This window comes from Tenrec ecaudatus, chromosome 7 (assembly GCF_050624435.1).
Source record: "Tenrec ecaudatus isolate mTenEca1 chromosome 7, mTenEca1.hap1, whole genome shotgun sequence".
In the NCBI taxonomy this organism is placed as follows: domain Eukaryota; kingdom Metazoa; phylum Chordata; class Mammalia; order Afrosoricida; family Tenrecidae; genus Tenrec; species Tenrec ecaudatus.
In genome coordinates, this window is record NC_134536.1 from 160,253,203 (window position 1) to 160,274,925 (window position 21,723).

General features: G+C 51.1%; 2 protein-coding genes and 3 non-coding genes across 6 annotated transcripts; 1 reads left to right on the plus strand and 4 right to left on the minus strand.

Moving 5' to 3' along the window:
* Positions 1-275: 275 nt before the first annotated feature.
* Positions 276-1,102, plus strand: MCCD1 (mitochondrial coiled-coil domain 1). The gene is made up of 2 exons (XM_075554149.1): positions 276-437; positions 917-1,102. The coding sequence occupies exons 1-2, from the start codon at positions 276-278 to the stop codon at positions 1,100-1,102; spliced, it is 348 nt and encodes a 115-aa protein (XP_075410264.1).
* A 291-nt stretch (positions 1,103-1,393) lies between these two features.
* DDX39B (DExD-box helicase 39B) lies at positions 1,394-15,406 on the minus strand. Of its 2 annotated transcripts, none has more exons than XM_075555349.1 (11): positions 15,109-15,406; positions 13,122-13,452; positions 12,296-12,423; positions 11,968-12,060; positions 9,122-9,305; positions 8,091-8,209; positions 6,001-6,132; positions 2,504-2,613; positions 2,257-2,401; positions 2,017-2,164; positions 1,394-1,604 (listed from the first exon to the last, which is right to left on the minus strand). In XM_075555349.1, the coding sequence occupies exons 2-11, from the start codon at positions 13,330-13,332 to the stop codon at positions 1,588-1,590; spliced, it is 1,287 nt and encodes a 428-aa protein (XP_075411464.1). In that variant the 5' UTR covers positions 13,333-13,452; positions 15,109-15,406; the 3' UTR covers positions 1,394-1,587. The 2 variants fall into 2 exon arrangements, with proteins under 2 accessions (XP_075411464.1, XP_075411465.1); XM_075555350.1 differs by lacking the exon at positions 15,109-15,406 and adding an exon at positions 14,643-14,771.
* LOC142453995 (small nucleolar RNA SNORD83) lies at positions 8,992-9,068 on the minus strand. The gene has a single exon (XR_012785536.1). It is a non-coding gene; the product is annotated as a small nucleolar RNA SNORD83 (small nucleolar RNA).
* LOC142453996 (small nucleolar RNA SNORD83) lies at positions 9,572-9,648 on the minus strand. Its single transcript, XR_012785537.1, has one exon. It is a non-coding gene; the product is annotated as a small nucleolar RNA SNORD83 (small nucleolar RNA).
* On the minus strand, positions 14,464-14,540 carry LOC142453997 (small nucleolar RNA SNORD83). Its single transcript, XR_012785538.1, has one exon. It is a non-coding gene; the product is annotated as a small nucleolar RNA SNORD83 (small nucleolar RNA).
* Positions 15,407-21,723: the final 6,317 nt, after the last annotated feature.

The window sequence follows — 21,723 nt, forward strand, 5'->3', positions numbered from 1 at the left end:
TTCCCATGAGCTCCTTGAGGCCTGGTGCAAGGCCTACCTTGCGGAGACCAATGGGAAAGGCCGCAGTTAAGTTCTGCCTAACCTAGCAGCAATGTTTTCCACATCAGCAACAGTTCTTGGACTCTGTCTGGGGACAGGCTGGGAGGTGGGGCAGTGGAGCAGGGGTAGGGGCGGGGGCCTGCCCAGGGCTGGGCATCGAAGCAAGGACCGAAGCCTAGTGGGAGCCAGTTCCTGGTGGTTGCTGGCCAGCTCAGACAGCTCCCGGACTCACCACCATGGCGCTCCCTCTGCCCTGGCTCTCTCGATGCTGTCGCCGCGGCCTTCTGCCCTCCTGGACCCTGGTCCCCCAAGCCTCCCGATGCTGCTCTAAGAGCCCCAAAGCAAGCACGGAAGGGCAGCCCCGCTCCCTGGACAGTGGGACGAGATCACCGCCCAGGGTAAGTGAGAGCCGAGAACATGAAGGGGCTTGGGAGTGGGGGTAGCTGTCTTGATGCCCCCCACTAAATGGCTAGAACCAAATCGATCCCTCCCACCCCCTCACAGCCCAGTTACAGCTCCCAGCTCTCCCCCCCCTACCCCCCGGGTTTCCTTTCCTCCCTAAAGCAGTTCACAAAGTCCTTGAAAAGGACTGCCTCCCCCAGCAGGAAGTTAATTATTTCTTAAAGGAGGGAAGGCCAAGTCCTCCCCTTCCCTTTACCCCAGACTCTTGTACAGGGAGAGAGGTGAGAGGCCTTAGGGTCCAGTTCTATACTCCCTGGGGAGCAGGCTCCGTTGCCCCCCTTGAGGACTATGGCCAAGACTGGAAGCACACTGGTGTCCACTTCCAGCACAGGGGATCGTAAAACCAATGCAGTGGAAGGGGACGGGGGCAGGTGAGGTGAACATTCCCCTCCCCAATGCCTGCCCACTCACCCAGGGTGCTGGGCCCCGCCGCACAGCCGAGCTGGCCCAGGCCGAGGAGTTGCTGGAGCAGCAGCTGGAGCTGTACCTGGCAATGCTGGAGGGCCAGGAGGGGGCCTGGGAGGCGCAGGCCCTGGTACTCAAGATCCAGAAGCTAAAGGAGCAGATGAGACACCGAGAAAGCCTGGGGGGCGATGCCTGAACTCCACTCCTCACCTCACCCCTCCCCACCACTTCTCCAGCAGTGAAAATCTGGAAACACTGCCCACCCCCCGAAGCCCTCCCCCAACAGTAATATCCCTGACCACCAAGAAGATGGAAGGGAGCCTTCCACGGCCAACCAGAAATTGGCCCCAGCGGGGCACAAGGCCCCCTGCAGTCTGCTGCGGGTCCGAACAGGCACTTCTACCGCCTGCTGGGCCCCGCCCTAAAAGGACCCCACCCCAAATCCAATAAAGGGATGGAGTGCTAACAGATACCACAGATGCACACATTTCATTTTTTGTTTTTGTTAAAAAAAAGTCTTGACAAATCAGGACAGGGGACTTAGGAGTGGTGGTGATGTAAAAGGGGAGGCCGTGGGGGAGGGGGTCAGGGAGGTGGCAGTAGTGTCTCCTTCACCCCCACGCCGGGTGCTTGTCTTCTGCACGGGGACAGACCGTCACACATCCAGAACCAGTGACTCCTCTACCGTGTCTGTTCAACTAAAGAGAAAACAGGACAGAGTGAGGCCCGGGAATAACAAAGCAAGCTCGGCACACGCACACACACATGCGCGCACACACACACACACACACACACACGGGAGACCTTTTAAGCTCACAGAATAATTGGAATTTTCCCAGGAACCTTTTCAAGCCCACTAACATGTGCAGAAAAGTTTGTGTCGCTTGAAGGTTCAGAAGACAGGTTGAGGGTGGGGAAAGAGAATGAATCTGATGCCCAAAGAGAGACCCCCCCCCCACAGAAGTTACCAAAACATGGCACCAAAGACCAGGAGGGCATGAATTTTATTCCTGTCAGAGGCTTCATACGCCCAACGGGCTGCCAGACAAACCACTAGAGAACAAGCAACCAAGCAGCGGGGAGAGGCGGCGTCCTGAGCGCGGTACTCACTGTAGGAGGAGATGTCGATCTCGTCCGGCAGCTCGCTGATATTGACCTCAAAGCGGTCCTGCACGTCATTGAGAATCTTGGCATCATTCTCATCCGAAACAAATGTGATGGCCAAGCCCTTGGTGCCGAACCGGCCCGCTCTGGCCACCTGCATGGAGAGAGAGCAGGGCTTCGTACTGAAGGACCCCGAAAGGGGCAGGCAGAGGAGGGGAGGAAAGAGCCGACAGGCGGGATGCTTACGCGATGCAGGTAGGTGTCCGAATCCTCAGGCATGTCGTAGTTGAAAGCGATGTTCACCCGCTCAATGTCCATGCCTCGGCCAAACAGGTTGGTGGCCACAAGAATCCGTCGCTGAAAATCTTTAAACTGCTGGTACCGAGACAGCCTAATGAGAGGGAGGGAACGAGGAACCGCGCTGAGACGGTCTTCCGAGGGCCGCCGCCCTCGTGAGGGTAGGGCCCCTCCCTGCCCCGCACTGCCAACTCACCTCTCTTCCTGGGGCATGCCCCGGTGGATGGCGATGGCGGGGAAGTTCTGCTCCACGAGGAGCTGGGCCAGGGCAATGCACCGCTGCACAGACTTCACAAAGATCACCACCTAGGTGAGGGCCACGTGGAGGTGTCGCCCCAGGAGAGAGGGAGAGTGTGTGTGTGCACGTGCGGGGCGAAGGAGGGGGGTGTGCGCGCGAGAGACCGTTTTCAGTCATTTCCTCCCAGTCGTCGTCGTCCCCACCTGTTTTCGCTCTGCCCTGACTCTAACTCCGACTTTCTCTCTGAGGAACCCTGGTGGAACAGGGGTTAAATGATCTGCTGCTAACCAAAAGGCCAACAGTTCAAACCCACCATCTGTTCCAGGGCAGAAGGATGCAGTAGTTTCCTTATGCAAAAAATTTACAGGCTTAAATAATAAAGTGTACAGCCTTGGAAATCCCATGAGGGCAGTTCTACTCTACCCTCTAGGATAGCTACGAGTAAGAAACACGACTGAAAAACAAGCAAAGTCGGACGCCTCTCACTCACTATTGATAGCCACGCCAACCCACGGAGCAGAGCACAGAACACAGAAACACAAGCAAGCACTCTCTACAAACACGGAAATCCCTGCCGACGAGTCAGTTCTCACAGTGGCCCCAAGGACAGGGCCCGACTGCCCCCTATGGGTTTCGATAGAACTCTTGCCTCTTTACAGGAGCGGAAATCCTCACCTCCACGCACGACTGCTTTTTGGTAAATGACTAAAACACATTAACTGGAGTCTTTTCAAGAAATGGTGCTGGAGAAATTGGGTCTGCATCTACAAGAGTGAAACAGGGCTCATACTTATACCACGTGCAAAGCCAACATCAAGATGCACTAAAGACCTGACTAGAACCCCTAGAACCCCAATAATCGGCCAGGGATAAACAGGGACAAACTAAAGGCCGAATACAGACACCATTCTACTACCACATATAACGAAAAACGAGCACGCCACGTAAGACAACACAGAGAACTGGGGCTTTCTAAAGATGTGACACTTACATATGTCAAAGAGTAAAAAAGCAACTCAAAGATTTGGAATAAAATACTTGGCAATGACATTTCAAAAGCCTTTATAAAACCTTGCTAAGAAAAAATACACGCAACACAATAAAAGAATGGGTACAAGACATGAGCAGACAATTTACCAAAGATGACGGCCAGGCGGCCGACAACCAATCATGCAAAGGCAGGCTGGGGACTCGTCAGCTGGAAGCGAACTAACTGACACATTGCTGGTGGGACGTCAGAACTGGACAGCCACTGTGGGGCACAGTGCAGGGCTGCTTCCTCAAACTGCTGCAACCAGAAATAGTCTAAAGTCCCCGCGCTCTCTCTGCCTGCTACCACGGCCCAGAGAACAGAATCCGAACAGAGGCGGGCACAGCCTCTCTGTGAGACCACCGAAAGCCCCGCCTGTGGGAAACGAGTCAACAAGCACTGGCACACATGTACATGCGCGCGCACACACACACGGTCATGACGCACCCCTGCAAAGAGAGAGACCAGACGGTCACCCACCTCATGCCATCGACAAAACCCATAGACACCATATTCAGCCAAGCTAGTCAATCTCATACACATTTCACAATGCCATTAAAGGGGGAAGGTAAAACCATGAAAAACTGTTTCTCCCACCAAGAAAGACACTGAAGACTGCTGAGAGCTGGGGGTGGGGGTGAGGGAAGGAGGAGAGACTCCAGACTCACATCCATGGGAAGTTGGCTGGGTGCTGTCACTGTGGAGTCAGGGATGGATTTCAAAGAGAGAGACCTGCCAACAACGAGCTTTGGTTCCACTATGGAATGGCCTCAGGCCCGTGGGCGGTGCAGTTCAGCACCTGACTACTGGCAGAAAGGTTAGTGGTTTGAGACAACTCAGACACACCTCAGGAGACCAGCCTGGCAGTCAGGTTCTACGAGGTTGGCTTCCGTGGCACGGTTTTACCCTGCACCTAGAGGGTCACGCTGAGCTGGCAGTGATTCGACGGCAGCTAAGAAAGATTGGTCTTTGAGAAGGTTCAGAGGATAACAGCCAAGGTCAGGCAGGTGGGGAGACAAGGCTAAGTCTACCTCACAGAACTAGACTCTGGACTAGTAGTCCTGTTCACAGAAATAATCAACCCCAAGGACCTATCTTACCATTTCCAGACAAGGAGCCTTGGTGGGAGGGTGGGCTGCATGCTAATGTAAGCTCCCAAGTTTGAAACCAGCAGCTGGTCCGAGGAAGAGGCTTTCTACTCCCATAAAGAGTGAGTCTTGGAAACCCACAGGGGGCGTTCCACCCTGCCCCACAATGAATCCGCATCTGACTTGCTGGCAGCTTTGACACACGGCAGTCCACTTCTACGCCACGGCCACCAGCTTTGATATTTGTCAATCCATCGGTTTCCAAATACAACGCCTTCTCGTCTTTCATTATGACACATCCAAAATAAGACGAAGCCTCACCTCCTCTTTTCTGAGGGGGGACACCAGCTGTTACCAATTCAGTTCTTTGTCAACCAATACCCTGGTGCCCCCCTCCCCCAGTCCAGCTTTCACTTGCCTGCGTCTGAATGCAAGGGACTGGGTCAGACACACCTCAGCGATTGCAGACCTGCCCGATGCAGCGTAATCACTTGATGTCTTGGCTGCTGCCTCTGTGGGCACCGTGGGTGATCCAAGTAGAAAGTCCTTTAACCAATTCAATGCCCCACCCGTTCCTGGTGGCCACATAAAGCTGATTTTCGGTATATTCACACTGAAGACTAGTCTGTCAGTACCAAGAGTAGGCGATCTTCATTTGCAGCAAGCAAGGTCAGGTTGCCCGTGCCGTTCATGACTTGTCCCCAATCCTGAGACCATGCTGTCCACAGCCCAGCCCACACAAGGTAAGACCACGTTAACACAGCTGCCTACTCTTCTCCGACTGCGAAGCACAGTGCCCCTTGCGGTCTGAGCGACCTCCGCACCCATGCGCATCTTCAGGTGTTCTGGAATTCATGCTCTCAGGGTTATCCATAGTTTATTACCCACCACACAGTCGACAAAACAGAGGCAGGCAATCATCTCTCTGGTACTCTGTATTTCCAGTCAAGAGCCATCTGACATCAGCAATGACAGGCCCAATTCCTTGTCCTCTTCTGAATGTCTGGAATTTCCCCCATCGAATTACAGCTACATTCACGTGTGAATACAGAGCCTGAAGGTCATGAGGGATTTCTAAAGTCGTAAAATCCACTCCTCTTTTTCGGGGCCGTATTTCAGGGCCCATGGCGGCACTGGACCGCAGCAAGCAGCTCCACCGTGTTCGTGCTGTGCCCGCCTTGGAACTCACTCTGATACCTGCATCTAAGAGACTCCCCCCACCGTTCCCTCCGACATCACAAGGGGTTTCCTAAACCAAAAAAGGGGCTAATCATCAGGGTCCTGCTATAGCTGGAGAGGAATCCAATGCCCGTCCTGGAACTTGACTTGGAACTGACCTGGTTAAACTCAAGGACATCTAGAAGGTCAAAGAGCTTCCGGTTCTTCTCGTTGTCCTTCAGTTTCACGTAGTACTGCTGCAACCCATGCAGCGTCAGCTTCGTCTCATCATCCACGAAGATCTCCATTGGCTGGGGGGGAGGAAGGGGGGAGGGAACGGGAGGGCAGAGTGGGGGGGTTAACCTGGGGGGGGGTGGAGGAAGTTGATATCCAATACACCCCATGGGGGGATGGGGAGAAGAGAGAAGATTAAAAACCCCAAACCCCCACCCCCACCAAAAAGTTTTTAAAAATTTTTCAAAAAATCCAGTTTCATGTGGCTTTCTTCCATGGGAAATCTAATTTCCTTCTTTCAGTGGGGTTTTAAGACAGCCCGACAGAAAGCGGAGGGAGGACTGCAAGTAAAGAAGACAAAGAAAGCTGGCCCTGGGAGTCAGTTCCTCAAGGGAATCAATCTCTCGCCCAAACAGCTGGCGGAAGGGCACCCAGTAAGGCCACTGGAGTTGGTTATCATGGGGGTGGGGGCAGGGTAAGGATCACCAGTTTGAATAGTCTCTCAAACAGGAAAGTCAGGTACTCATTTCAGAGAATCTCTTTAAGAGGAAAATGCTACAATGCGCTTGGACCAAAATACCACGAAAGGAGAAGCAAGACATAGCCAAGGCACTCAACACCTTGACCTCAGGCAAGAGAATGGGTTTTGGATGAGACTGGTCTCTGAACTCAGTCTCCTCAATTGCAAGGTTACATGCAATCTATCCAATAAGACAAAACAAAAAATTGCAGCATCTTAAACAAAAAATAAAACCCTTGAAGGGGGGAGGAGAAAGGTAATGAGAGAGAGAAACTGACACAGATTCAATAATGTGAAAGTTCAACTTCCCCAACACCCTTCATAGTAACTTGTGGACATGCAGTTGACATGACCACGCAGAGACTAAGCTGGGTAAGCGGGGGTTTCTGTGTCTCTCTCTGTCTCAGGGCCAAACCAACAAGCCCAAACCCACGGCAGGCTAGCAAAAGGCAGGTTTTTCAAAGAAATGCCCATGTCCTCCTCCTTCAAGTCCACTCCTGGCCTGAGCCAGAGACCCAGGGTTGCTGGCCCCGGGAAGGAGCGGTGCAGCACGGGGGTAAGCCCCACTCCACTGCTTCCAGGACAAACCTCACCGAGGCCAAAACCCTCGCACCCACTTGGATGCAGCCAAGCGGAAGGAAAGCCCTCACTTGAATGGTCCCCATCTCCCTCTCCCAAGTATTAAAAAAGGAAAGAAAAAAAAACCTACCACCCCATTGAGGACACCCCTCCCCCCAACACACATGGTGGGAATGGAAGCATGACACGCGCTGGGCTCAGGAACAGAAAAAGGAAAAAAAAAAAGGCTGGTTTAGTCTTCAGTTTCCTGGTCAGGCTTTCCACGGCCTCTGCTGTCGCCAACTGCTGCTGGGTGCTGTCTGCATTCCCCTGCCGAGCCACGGTGCTCTCCTCGTTGCCGGCTCACATCAGCGGAGGTTCCAGATGGGTGCGAGGAGGTAAGGGTGGGAAGGAGTAGGGAATCGGGGATTGAGGTGCCAAAGGCCCCCGCCCCTGGAGGTGGGGAGGGGGCTGACTGCTTGGTGCGGCTTGCTCTTCTTTCGGACATGCCCTGCCGTCTGTCTGTCCCTCTCTGGCTCTCCTGCCACCGGGAGGTGTGAGTGTGGGGGAGCTGAAGGCCCCGTTGTATGCTCGATGCCACCTTGAGGTTGTGTGCTCGTAGGGGGTATGGAGGAGTCAATTGGGGGGGGAAGGCAGAAACTCCTGCCCTCGCCCCAAAAGTACAAGTTGTTCAAAAATGTAGTGGTTTTTTTTTTTTAAACAAAAAAACACAAAAAAAACAAAGGTCGAACACTACCCGCTCTCATGTTAACCGACCAAGTCTTCCGGAGGTTCCCTGCCGGCGCGCAGCCCCTAACACTAGCTGTCTCTGCCTTTGTCTTGTCCAGGAGTCACGGCTCCGAGATGCTTCAGGACAGGGAGTGTGGAGGAAGAGGGCGAGGAGGGGAGGAGGCATCAGGCGGGGAGTGGAGGGAGAGAAGGTAGAAGGGTATTTACGTCTTGCATGAACTTGCGGCAGACTGGACGGACATCTTTGCTCAAGGTAGCACTGAACATCATGACCTGCTTCTCATGGGGGGTCATGCGAAAAATTTCCTGGACATCCCGACGCATGTCTGTGAAGAGGGAAACGAGCAGAAAAGGGGCACGATCATCAGAAGCAGGCCTCCAACCACGGGGGAAAGGGTTCTGGTCACTCTTTTCCCTAACCGCTAGAAAAACCAAGCCCGGAATAATGATACCACGTGGAATCACCTTCCAGGTCACGAAAGCCCAGTGTCCACAATTAAGACGGGGTAAAACCCACCCCGAGACTCGCCAACAGGAGGCATATTCAAGGCCCCTTTTAAAGCCCTTCGCCCCAAGTCCCCACCACTTTGCAGTCAATATGAATGACCTAGTTCACACTGTAGTCTGCCTTTTCGAGAGCATGGTTTCCTGCTTGAGCAGACATTAAGACTACGCCCTCTCTGGCGTCCACCTGAGACGGCCCTCTCGAATAACCCAAGATCACCTGGAACAACTGTCCCTTGGCGGTGCGTTGTTCTACAGAAGTTCCCCCTTACGGAGCCCAGTGGAGTAACATAAAGTACATTCTGCACACGGATCCCAAGTTTAGCGATCTGCCCAACTATACACACACTGTCTTGGGGCGGCCAAATGGTAGGCAGTTTAATGCTTCCCTGTAACGTCTACCATGGCAATACAATACCGGGGTGGGGGTGAGGGGTGGCAGTATCCAACATTAACGAAGTCTCCCGTTCCCAAAGGTAACGGAATGTGTCCCAGAAAGGAAGAACATTAACCCCTTTCTCCTGCATCATCAGGGCTGCTTCAAAAGAATCATACTGACTGACTTAAGGTCCCCGAATCCTAATCACCCCACCAGGGCGCCCAGAGCCATCAGTCATGGGTGATAGATGAAGGGTCGTCTTTGCACGGAAGTGCTCCTGTATCAATGAAACATCATTTGGCTCCGAGAAAGCAGCTCCCTGAGTGACTCCGTCAGCGCCAGCTCCGCCACTCACCAAGCTGGTCGAGCATCTTGTCACATTCATCCAAGATGAAGTGTTTGATATGTTTGAGGTTCAGGCTCTTATTTCGAGCCAGGGCGAGGATTCGGCCAGGGGTCCCCACAACGATATGCGGGCAATTCTTCTTCAGCACCTCTTCATCCTTCTTGATAGAGAGACCACCGAAAAACACCGCGACCTGGCAACCCAAGGGAGCAGAGAGTGAGTCTCACAGGGAGGGACAGCTCCAGTCACTTAGCGGTTGCCATACCAGGCTGTCAACAGTCCTGTGTGCGTGGACCATCCAGTCCACGCCCACCTTGATTTGTGAGCCCGAGGACACCTGGGGCTGGAATCTGGTCCTGAACCGACCAGGCCAGGGCTGGAGGTTATGCAAATGTAAAATCCAAGATAGCAAAGAGCCATTTACCCTCCCTTAGCCTTTCCCACCCCGCAAGAGCCCAGAGCCATCAGTCATGGGTGATAGATTAGGAGTCGTCCTTGCACGTAAGTGCTCCTGTATCAATTAAACATCATTTGGCTCCAAAGATTGAGGCCCAGAGACTGACTAGCAGTCACATGCCTAAATTGAGGGACGCTAAGACCCTCCCATCACATGAATCCAAGGCTAGGCTTCATTTCACCATTAAGAACAAGGACAAAGAGGTGTGTGTCGCCAGGTGCCACAAAAATGACACAGAAGCATCATTTTCCTAACTGGGCCCATAGTTTTAAACTCCTTAGCACAATAAGCCTGATGAAATAACTGATATGTTAAACTTATCAGTCCATGTTAAAATTTCTCACTGAGCCAACCAACACCAGAAACTGCTTCCTACTTTTAAGGGAGAAAAGAACAGGGGTAGAATCAGACCTTCATAGCCCTCCTCCTCTGCTAATTCTTAAAATCACTCGGGGTACATCAGCTAAGTAAGCAACACAAGTATAGAGATACTACCACCTATCACAATGTTTTTGCAAAAAAAAAAAAAAACCCCACAAACAAACCTGAACTTGAGTCAATTAGGCTTTCAGACATAAAATCCCAGTTTACAAACGTACTGAGTAAACAGGCTGTTAAACACCACAAAGGAGTGACTAGGCAGATGCAGGGCGGGACCCTTTAGCAGCCCCTCTCTGACCAAGTCACCGCGGCACTACTGTGGTACAGCGCCTCGCCTCCAGGCCAGGGAGGCTCTGTCTAAGCTGCTGCAGGAAGATGATGTTAGTGCAGTGGGCTCGACAATGTTTCCACCACGGGGCCAATGGGGACTCTTGGAATCAAACCCATGAACAAGAGTGCTGGGTCAGAGTATAAATGTTGCTAAGGGAATGTAAAATAACACCCCCCCCATGCATACATGGCCTGTACCCGTGTACCGAGAACTACTTCCAATCTCTCAGGAAACCAAAACCAAACTCATGGCCACCAGGTCGATGATGACCCATAGGGACCTCAAAGGACAGGGGAGAACTGCCCCCGTGGGCTCCCGAGACTACGGGAATAGAAGCCTCCCTTTCCCCCTCAGAGTGGCTTTTGGTTTCGAACCGCTGACTGTGCAGTTAGCAGCCCAACTCTGACCACGACGCTGCTCTGAAAGGAAGTCAGTCAAAAAGCACCAGTGCCTTCCGGCTAAGGGGAGTGCAAAACTGTGGACTTCGCTGGGCGATGGTAGCACATGGTAAACAGTGAACTGGAGCCACCTGCATGGTACGCACACACACACAAAAAAAGGGGGGTGGGGGGAATGACAAAAATGTTTCACACACGCCACCCAGGCTGCGCACTCCGGAAGAGAACTAGAATAAAACCCACGATCGCCAGTCAGCGATGGTCTCCCTTCGCCGACTGCAAAGAGATTCATCTGACCCCTCCCCCTTCTCCGACACGGAGGGGCCTTCTCCACCCTTTCGAGAGAAAGACCAGTGAGGCCCACTGAGGGCGACAGAGCAGAACGCAGGGCCCCATAGCCAACCCTCAATGCCCCCACTTGAGCTATTTGGTCACATAAATCCACGACAAGCAGAAATTGGTGGGCTATGAAGTAGGGCTGGAAATGGGAATACATAAACCTTTTTACCATATTACTCTACTACTTTAACTTTTTAAAAAATTACTTTTAATCTAAGATTATAGTCAAACATGGCTTAACTCCTCTAAAACGCAGGAACTAACAGGTGCCCAGTGGTAAAGCACTTTCTGTTCGCCACCTCAGCCAGGACGACCAGAAGTTGGTGTCATACGGCAGTTCAAGCCCCCAGGGAGCTCCTGAAAACCCTCATTGCCAGCAAGCTCCCAATGCTGCTGAAGCTATGATCTGGGAACCAAGCCACACGACAAAAATCTTCCCCAGCGCACACACCGCTGTGGCCCTCACGCATCTTCCCTCATCCAATTCTCCACAGCCATGCAACGCTAGAGCAGTTGACAGCTGCCAGCCTGCCTCCCTCTGCCATGAAATCCAGAGCTCTCCCGCTGTCAAAAACCAGAAGAAACCATTTGAAATCAGCACGTGGTCGGCAGAAAGGGTGGGCTTACGAGGCGCATCGTCACGCACCCTCCTCCTACTCTAGCAATTTAGCTGGCATTGGAAAGCATGGTAAACCAACGCCCTCCAAAACCGAGCCATGGCCAGCATCCTTGAAACAAAAACTTTTCAAAAGAGCCCTACTTAAAAAAGATAGATATATATATATCACAACAACCTGGACATGCCAAGCTTGCAGAAACTTACTATCCGCTGCACTCCTGAGGCTCACATGCAAGCATATAACACCGGTGGGACAGGAAGAGAGCCTATGTGTGTAAGCCCCAAGCTTGCCATACCACTCCCCTTCCCACATTTCCCACTCTGGCTCACCTTGACATTGGGCATGTATTTAGAGAACCGCTCATACTCCTTGCTGATCTGGAAAGCCAGCTCCCGAGTGTGACACATCACCAGCACAGACACCTGGAAGGGAAAACAGAGATCCATATAGCCTACCCTTTTATTCCGCCCATCCTTTGGGAAAGTAAAGACCCACCTGGAGCACAAAGCATTTTGCTCCCGAGACCGCCACCCGAGGGTCCCCAACTGGGCTTATTATGGCATTCTCCCATAGCCGCCGGGCAAGGAGCCAGAGGCCGTCCCAGCACACTCGTGGAGGACAGCAGCACGTCGCTGGGTTCTCTCTAACCCAACATACCTGCCCAGTAACTGGTTCGAGCTGTTGCAGGGTGGCCAGGACAAACACTGCAGTCTTCCCCATGCCTGACTTGGCCTGGCACAGGACATCCATTCCCAGAATGGCCTGAGGGATACATTCATGCTGGACTAAAGGAGAGAAACAAGCTCCATTAGATTTCAACCTCCAGGTCACGCCCCAACAACCTCTAACAATCCATGACACCGAGTCTGCCACAGGCCACCGCTCCCAATTAAACTACTGTACTTTGGGCCAGGAAACCCTACAAGCTCAAACAGAAGGCAGGACGAACTAGGCGCCTGACCTAGAAGCCAGCCATCAAGGTTTCCAGAGACTAGAGCTAGCCCTGGCCCAATGGAACGCAACTAACAGTCCACCCACCCCATTGTCGTCAAATCAATGCAATTCATAGCAACCCCAGAAGGCGGGGCAGAACTGCCCCCACAGGATTTTCCGAGGCTGCAAAGCTTTCTGGATGCAGATGCCTCATCTTTACCTGAGGAGCAGTTGCTGAGATCAAGCTGCCAACCTTTTGTTTACCAGCCCAATGCTTAACAGAGACCAAGGGCTTCTTAATCCTCTCCAGGTTTAAAATAAAAACCAAATGATAAAGTTTAAAACAGGCAGACAAGGGGGAAAAAAGCCAGTCACAAGAAGATCTTTAAGCACTTTTATGCTATCATGACGGGCAGATCTACCTACTTAAGTCTCTTCTATTGCAAAAGTTTTGTGTTTGTCCATCCTAAAATATCAACGCCCATCACTGGGGGAGGGGAGCGTGTTTTTCTTAGCCTAACAAGCACCCCATGACCAAGAAAAACATTACCTTCTGACGGATGCTCAAAACCACAATCAACAATGGCACGGAGCAACTCTGGCTTGAGCAGAAAGTCACGGAAGCCAGAGCTGTGGATGGAGACGTAGGAGCCCTTGACATCCTTCTTGGCAGGGGCTTCGGCCCCATCTCCTCCAGCTGCGGTCTCCACTTCATCATCCTCATAGTCCAAGAGTTCATTTTCCACATCGTTCTCTGCCATAACTGCGCCGGCAGGGGGACAGGGGCGGGGTTTCTGGGCGGGTCCAGTAGAAATCAAGGGGGGAAAGGGTGGAGTTTAGTTAACAGAAGATGAAAGGGGAGATGATTTCTTTTAGAAGAGCTAAAAAAAGAGGGGAGAGGGAAGATTTTATCAGTCAGTAACAAAACCTTCAGCAGCAGCAAGTCTCCATCCCCACATTCTTCCCATCTTTCCCTAAACTGCATGAAACCTCCCTTCCCCTCTCCCGTCACAGAAGGCAGGACACACACAAACAAATACAAGTGGGGGCACCTTGGTTCGACCACAGATGTGCATCATCTTGTCCTCTGAATACATGGGGACGGGGATTACTATATAGTAAGATTAAAACGGAACAGCTTCCCATTTGTTTTCCCTTTTGACTCAGTGTTCTAGTTTTTGAAAGCTTCTGTCTTTTTTTGTGTTTTGTCTTGCTTGGGGAAGGTGGGATTCCGAGTTTCTTTATATGAAATTCAGGATGGCTAGTCCAGAGACAGTAATTAAATGACTAGTTTCTAAGGACGGTTGGGGGGGGCGGGGAATGGGAAGCTAATAACGGATACACAAATTGTCTAAATATCCTCAAATTGTGGCGATAAACGCTTAACTCTTTAATAGATTTAAACCACCGACACGTACCATTCGGAAATGCTCCGCCAATTAACAAAAAAAGGGAGACAAGCGAAGCGTGTCCCTCGGGCAGGTGGTTAGGGCCCAGATCCCCAACAAAACTAGGGGCAAATAGCAAAACCCCAACCAAGAGCTTTTAAAGTCTGGTCCTGTCATCGGTCATTGCATCACCAGGGGTGCAGTGGTCCCTTAGCTCAAGTGCACAGAGAAAGGTCAGTGGTTCCCTGGGCGGCAGGTTTTGAAAACCGACAGGGTTATCAAGCTGGAAGAGTCCGACCCACCCCCACGACCCCCGCCGCACTCCACTGGGCGGGTGCCAAGGCGTTTCCCGGGTGGGTTCACATCACCACCCTTTTAGCAGGCAACGCCCAAGAGCTGGCACCGCCCAGGGACCCGGGAAAGGCCCACACGGGAGGCCCTGTCCTGTCCCTCTCTATGGTCTGCCAACGCTGACCACCCCCCCAAATCCGGCCCTCCCGCAGCAGCCATCAGCAAAGGGTGATAGATGACGGTCATCAGGGCGCGACGCGCTCATTTCTCCGACGGAAACATCATGTGGCTGCCATCACCCCCCCACCCCGCGCGCCCTCCTTCCCGCAGCTAACACTGCGAGCAAAACGGTCACCTTCCCGCCAGGTGTTGGGAAGGCAATGACTGATCACCTTTCACCGCTCGGCCGGCGCGACTTCTCTCCGCACCACGATGGCGCCGCCCGTCCCCGCTGGGCACACACCTCGAACGGAGGCGGGCGGGCCGCCCGGGCGCGTGAGAAGGGGGGGATGGCCCCGCCCAGCGCCGCCGAGGGAGGGGGCAGGCGAGGAGGGCCCCCGCCCGCCGCGGCGGCCTCCGGGAAGCGGAGCGGCTCCCGGAGGCCCCGCGAGTTCAGGGAGCACAATGGCGTCCGAGCCACCATCTTGGATTGAGAAGGGGGGGGCTGTTCCCGGCCTGCACCCCCACACGCCCCAGCTCATCGCTCTCGAATGACGATCCGGGAAAGAAAAAGAGCGTCCCAGTGCCACCCCCAGATGGCGGGTCATCGCCTGTGCAAGCGGTTCCGGACACCCATCCGGCCGGATGGCGGCGGGAAAGCGCAGATGGAGGCGGATGGCAGAGAAGGCCGGAGCTTACCTGAACAGGGCGGGCGGGTATGGCGGCGGCAACAGCGACGGAGAAGGCAACCTGCCTTCACTTCCGGTCCCGGCTCCGCGGTTGCCAAAGCGCAGGCGCAAAGGACCGGAAGTGGAACCTTCTGTGGGACGACCGACTCGCGCGCTGAGGGGGCCGCGCCTGACGCGATTCCTCGGCGAAAGGCGCGTCTGACGCCTCCGTTCCTGCCGTTTTCGGAAGGCAAGGTGGCAGCGAGTGGCCGCTCCCGCCGCGGGCTGTCCCCTCGTGCCCTCTTCTCCTCCACGCCCCTCAAGCCTCCGTCGCGTTGTCGCCACGCAGGTCTCCTCTCGGGGCGCCCCTCCGCGAGAGCGCGGGGACGCCGGGCGGCGCCTGCCCACGGGGGCGTCGTCAAGGTGACCCGTGCGTGCCCCGCCCTGCGCTCGATGGCGGGAAAGCTGGCCGCGGACCGCGGAGAGCGCCAGACTCGGGTCCCTGTTCCTTCAACGGGAGAACCAGGCAGCATGCTGGTACCGCCGGCCCTGCCGGCTGCGGCAGCCGGTGCCCCGAAGGGCGCAGGGCCTCGCGTCCCGTGGGAAACGGGGTCCCCATTCTAAGCCCAGGCATTACAGGTAAATGCTGAGGTTTGAAGATGGTTGTATGAAAGCTTCGCACTGAGCCGTAGGTTTGTGGCAGGCTGCCGATGACGGGGGTGGGAGGGGGAACCCCTAAATCCATTTCGCTTTAACAGAGATTCTTTGGAAAAGACCAGCGCCCAGCCGTGTTGAAAACGCTTTAGTGTGAGGCTGAGTGTGTGTGCAAGTGAATTGCTCCCTAGCCACCCAAGGAAGGAGCAGCCTTGACCACAGGAACTTCCCTGCATGTTACCTTAATGGAAATCGGGCCTCAGGGTCATGACCTAGATGGTCGGAGGTCTCCCGGGCTCTTCTGATGGGCGCAATCCTTCCTACAATGGTAATGAATTCATCCCCTAATCCATGATTTTGTGGCAACTTTTTTTCCCCTATACCCTATTTAAGAAGCCATGTGGCTGGAATCACTGCTTCATATTTATGGTCTCCCTTATCCAAATGATTTTGTTTACCCTCTTTATATTGTGGTTGTCCCTGTTTAAGACTGAATAAATGGTAGTCTGTAAGGTATACTTGAATTTGGGGTCACTGCCCCCTCCCCAAAGACAACATAGAACATGGTTTCCCTAGCCAAGAGAAATAACATTGATTCAAGGATGGTGTCATACAAAGGTCATCTTACCAATCAATTGTGATTTAATCAACATTTATCATCTTATGGGGTGACACTCTTAAGTAGGGCCAATCCTGCTGAGAGCCGAAAGAACTGTGGGAAGGTTATTTACGGAAGTACAGTCCTGCAAATCTGGGGCAGCCAGCAGTCAGATTTGGTCCATGTCCCACTTCAAGTAAGCAAGGGTTTTATAATAAAGGGGTTGGGGAATGGGGTGTCTGGGAGGTAGCCCCAGAGCAGCTCCACTAGCTGCGTCAGCATTTCTGGGAATTGCTCCTCCAACGACATCCCTCCATCACCTCAAAATAGCCATGTTGATTACATGTTCTTTGTGGTCAGGGGTAGTCCCAAGGCAGGCCATAAATAGATGAGACATGGGGGGAGGGAGGGCTCCTCCTTACACAACATCACGTGGTACGAGTGTACTGGTACACCTGAGTTCACCATGACAGTGCATGAATAGACACATGGGCTGAACACAGTGTGAAAGGTAGCGTGGGGCTATCCTCATGAATAGAGTTTTGCCAAAGGGTATTTCAACATGTATGTTTACCTCTGCCACATATACAAGGGAAATTGCCCTGGGCAGAGTGGTGAGCATGGAACAACTTGCTCTGAGTTAGTGCACCCAGTGGCATCACCTGAGAAGGTTCTCTAGTCACAGTTGATTTTTTCGTGACAGCAGTGTGTTAATCTGGGTAGACTAGAGAAACAAATCCATGGACACACGTGTATAAGAAAGATTTATATACAAGAGCAACTGAACATTGAGAAAACATCCCAGTCCAAATCAAGTTCCAATATTAGCCCATATTCCTGATAGCAACCTATAAAGTCCTCTTCAGGCTCACGAAACATGCAATGACGCCAAATACAGAAGATCACAGGCCAGTGGGTAGAAAGTCTTTGCATCCAGTGTTATTGGAAACATCTCAGCATTGGTAGGGGTCTCTGTGGCTTCTCCGACTTCCAAGGTCTGGTTGCGTCCATGTGGCTTGTCTTCTGCAATGTCTGCCAGGAAGTAGCAGAGAGAGGTGTCTTCCGCCTCCAAGGAGGAAATGCCAGAATTCTCAGGAGAAGGCAATGCCCGCAGAAGTCGCATGGGCTATCTCCAGATTGACAGCCTATACTCCACCCCTACACTCTTAATCCTTAAATTGACACCAGATTAGGTGACTACTGCAAGCAGTTTCACTGGAACCTCGTTTTTTTGTGATTGGCGATTTAAGAGAACTATGTGACTGAAATTTTTTTTTCTGCTCCCGAAAAATGCCACAGAAACTGTTGTGATGTTGAACATCATTTACAAGGACAGGACTATCGAGAAGACTCAACTGTATAAGTGGTTTTCTCATTTCAAAAAAATGTGAAATGTCGATTGAGGACAAACCTCGTTCTGGACTTTAGTCAATTTACTGAACTCACGAAAATGTGGACTCAATGCATTTGGAGTTCGTCTTTCCACCAGGTTAGACTGTTAATCAAGTTTTCTATTCAGAGGTTCTGAATTGCATAACAATGTGTGGCAAATCCCTGATTTGTGGCAGAAGGGATTTTGCCACCATGACAATGCACTTGCATATGCAGCCATCTGAGCACATCCATTACCCCCACGCACCTTAAGGCACCTTACTCACCTCACCTTGCTCTGTGTGACTTTTTTGTTTCTGAGAATGAAGAGAGATATGAAAGGACAGCGATTTGATGACGTAGTAGCGAAGAAAAAAAAAGAGGGACGTGCTGTCAGACATCCAAACAGATGAATTTGAAAAATGTTTCCAAGAATGGAATCACAGATTTGACAAATGTATGAAGTGTAATGGAGAGTACTTTGAAGGTGATAAAGTTGTTTTGTGAAAGAAAATTGAATACATAGCTTTTGGGGGGAAATTATGGTTTTGGGGGGTGCCCCCTCATATACCCATGAAGCATCAGAGGTGAAGCATTAGGGAACAAAATTTGGAACCCTTCTTAAACAACCAAACACCTTGAAAGAACGAGATACTGGATCTGGAGGCTCAGGATCTTGGTCTCAGGCAGCACCAAGGTCAACTAGCATAATATAGTCCACAAAGATTAATAGTTGAGGTCAAGGGGAGGTTAATAGTTGAGGAAGTGGGGAGCAAATAATGGCCATGGGACCAGAGAGGATGCACTAGAACTGATTGTGATGATGTATTTACAACGTTTTAAAATATTACTGAAATGTGGAAATGTATGTTATAGGAATGAAAAAGCTTTTCCCAGCTTGTCTCCCCCAAATACATGTCAGACCTAGGGCGCTGCTTGCAGCTAATGGTAAATGATTGTAGCACACTCGGAAGCAAGCTGCTTAGAAGTTATCTCCCTGAAGGTATCAGCCATCCAGAGCAGGCAGGCTACTGTCTGGTCCACTGAAGATGGGGCTCACTCCCTGCTGTTAAGGACAGTGGATTGCCTTCCCTGGAAAACTCAAGAGTAAGTGAAACCACCAGCTCAAGGACAGTCAAGGTTAGGTTGCCATCTTGGGTCTAGGGTCCACCCATCTTGTCACATGTGTACCCCTCGTCCCTCCCCTTCCTATTACGTGTACACCCCTAGTTCATCCCCCTTCCTATGATGTGTATGCCTATTGTACAACCCCTTCCTGTGACGTAGGTAATCAAAGATATATAAGCCTTGGTTAGAAATAAATCGCTCTCTCCTCTTGTCTCCCATCCCCACGTGGACCACCAAGAGGGGCTGAGGTGAGCATACTACCATGAATGTGTATGACTCCTTTATTTTACTCTCCTATCTTAATTCTCTATGACTTTACTATAATTTTTATATATTGTAGCCGTACAATTTTGCCTGTGGGCCTGTGCCAGAGTCCAGCTCCAGGAGGTTTGAACTGGCTACCTGAAGGAGGTGTGGAGTTGGTATACACAGACGAGACAGACACGAGAGATGTTCTGGTGGAAGCAATCTCTGCTGAGTTCTTCCAAACAGCTTTATTTATACCATAGAAAGTTTTGCAGACCACTACATAAAAACAATGCCCTGTGATTGACAAATGTACTTTTTTCTATCACTTTCTGTCCTCTTCCTGGTTCTTCTGTACTGTCCCATGCTATTGATTGAAGTGTTCAGAAAATTTGGTTAGACCCATATCATACTGCCCTATATTCTGTTCACAATGTTTCTTTCCTGGTAGACTAACTTAACATAATGAAACTACCTCATATGCTACTTCAAAGCCTACATTATTTTTAAAATATCTACAAGCAGAGTTAAATGCTTCTCAAATATTTTCCTTTATAAGCTCTCCCATGGTAACTGTTCCATTGTCTACCTCTTAATTTTTTGTACTCCTGGGGCACCATGGGGGACCAGACTGATTCTTTGCCAAAGACTTAATGTTTCTCATTTTATGTGTTTTCTATTAATGTTAACCATTCTCCTTCTATGTAAGCCCCTGTCCAAGGTAAAGGGGCGTCAGTTGGTGGAGGCAGTCTGTAAGATCCTCTCCAGGCCAAAAGAGTCTCCCACTACCTGATCTGAATGGAATCCTGGGTTTTTTGGTGGGTTTCATTTTCTCCTTAGACCTCAACTTTGGGCTTTCTTCCTCACTCAGTTTCCCATATCCTCAGAATTCCCAAAGATGTCTCGCTGTCTAAGCCTCTCCAATGCCTCAGTTAAGGAAAGCCCCGTCATACTGAAGCAAGGTTTACATCTGGTGTTATTCGTAGTTCTCAAAACTGCCCTCGCATCTCCTCCAGGTACGGTAAACATACCAATGTACAAAATTCCCAAGAATGGAATTAACAACAGTAAATATTTGAGGGACGTTGGAAACCATCCCTGGGAAGCTCTGCTCTGCAGATGCTCCTTCCACCAGGCTGGAGCTTTGCTAGACGGCATAGCTGGGCTGGCTCCCAACCGGCCTGTGATGTCAAGAGCTGGTTCCCCTGACGATGTGAATTATATAAATAAAACTATTGGGAAAAAGAAGAAAATAGTCAATATCCTAATTTGGTGAGTAGCATGTAGGGTCTTAGAAGCTTTATAATCAGTCATCTAAGGTGCAATTACTGGGCTCTCCCTGTCTGGAGCAAAGAATGAAGAAAACAAAACACTCATAGTAATGGATTAATGGGCCACTCAAGCATTGATCTCCACAACCCTGAGACCAGAAAAAATGAGATGCTGCCCAGCTGCCACTATCCGCTGCTCTGACATGGCTCATACTGAAAGGTCCTAGGTAGAGTGAAAGAAAACTGGAACAAAATCATAAGAAGGCCAGACTTACTGACTGGTTAGAGACTGGTAGAACCCCTGAGCCTTTGACCCTGTCACCCTTCAAACCTGAAACGCAACTTACCCCTGTGGCTCAGTATTTTGTTTTTACATATCTTCATAGTTTATTTTAAAATAATTTTATCGTGGGTTCTTACAGCTCTTAGAACATTCCACACATCACTTGTATCAAGCATAGTTGTACATAAGTTGCCATCATTTTCTAAACATTTACTTTGTATTTCAGCTCCATGGCCCCTTGTGAAGGGCTCAGTTTTTGATGGAACAGCTCTCTAAGGGAAACAATAGGGAAGTATGCATGCTTTAGATTCATCAACCATTTTCAGATCAAATGGACAGCATTTGCCCATAGATCAATGTCAGAGGGTTAGAAGTGAAGGTGTGGAAACAAGAAACACTGGGAGGAAGTGCAGTGAGTGACGTTACAATGTGGGGGTTGCAATCAATGGCAGGAATCAAAATGCATACATTTTTCTTAATGGAAAACTGATTTACTCTGTACATCACTCAATTCACAATAAAGTTTTTTAAAGTGTTGTGATCTGTGGACACAGCAGTGGACACTCCTATCTTCGAAGAGCTTACACAGATGGGCGAGAAAAGAAACCTAAATAAAATGTAAAGTAGCAATAAATCAGAGGAGGCAAAGTGTGCTTGTCCCTACCCCTCAGGCTTCCGCTACAGTCGCTACCTGCAGTCCCTCAGGGTCCCATGTAAGGAAGCATCCTCTTCTCACTTCAGAGAAATGCAGCAGAATTCAAAGACCAGCCCGCATGGCTGACTGGGGATACGTGAACAGCAACCAGCGTGGCTGACCGGGGAATGCGTGAACAGCAACCAGCATGGCTGCGAGGGAAGCGAAGACGCAAAAAGAGGCTGCTTTGACTCACCCACGGCTCTGCGCATAGACATTTTATTGACACATTTTTATTGTCACAAATTAGTGGACCCCAAAGGGACAGCGGGGTGCTGAGGGTGTGGGAGGAAAGCCTGCACAGGAGGTACACAATGTCATCTTAGATCTCAGGAGTCAGTGAGCATCTGATAGGTCTTCCAGGACATTGGAAAAGGGGAAATTCCAATACCGAAAAAATA

Excerpts from the sequence above, each read along its gene's own strand:
- MCCD1 (XM_075554149.1), top strand. The coding sequence starts at position 276 with ATGGCGCTCCCTCTGCCCTGGCTCTCTCGATGCTGTCGCCGCGGCCTT. Across the intron at positions 438-916 it reads GGACGAGATCACCGCCCAGG|GGTGCTGGGCCCCGCCGCAC; the intron begins GTAAGTGAGAGC and ends CCACTCACCCAG.
- DDX39B (XM_075555349.1), bottom strand. The coding sequence starts at position 13,332 with ATGGCAGAGAACGATGTGGAAAATGAACTCTTGGACTATGAGGATGAT. Across the intron at positions 9,306-11,967 it reads AATACATGCCCAATGTCAAG|GTCGCGGTGTTTTTCGGTGG; the intron begins GTGAGCCAGAGT and ends TTGGGTTGCCAG. Across the intron at positions 2,402-2,503 it reads GGCATGCCCCAGGAAGAGAG|GCTGTCTCGGTACCAGCAGT; the intron begins GTGAGTTGGCAG and ends CCCTCTCATTAG.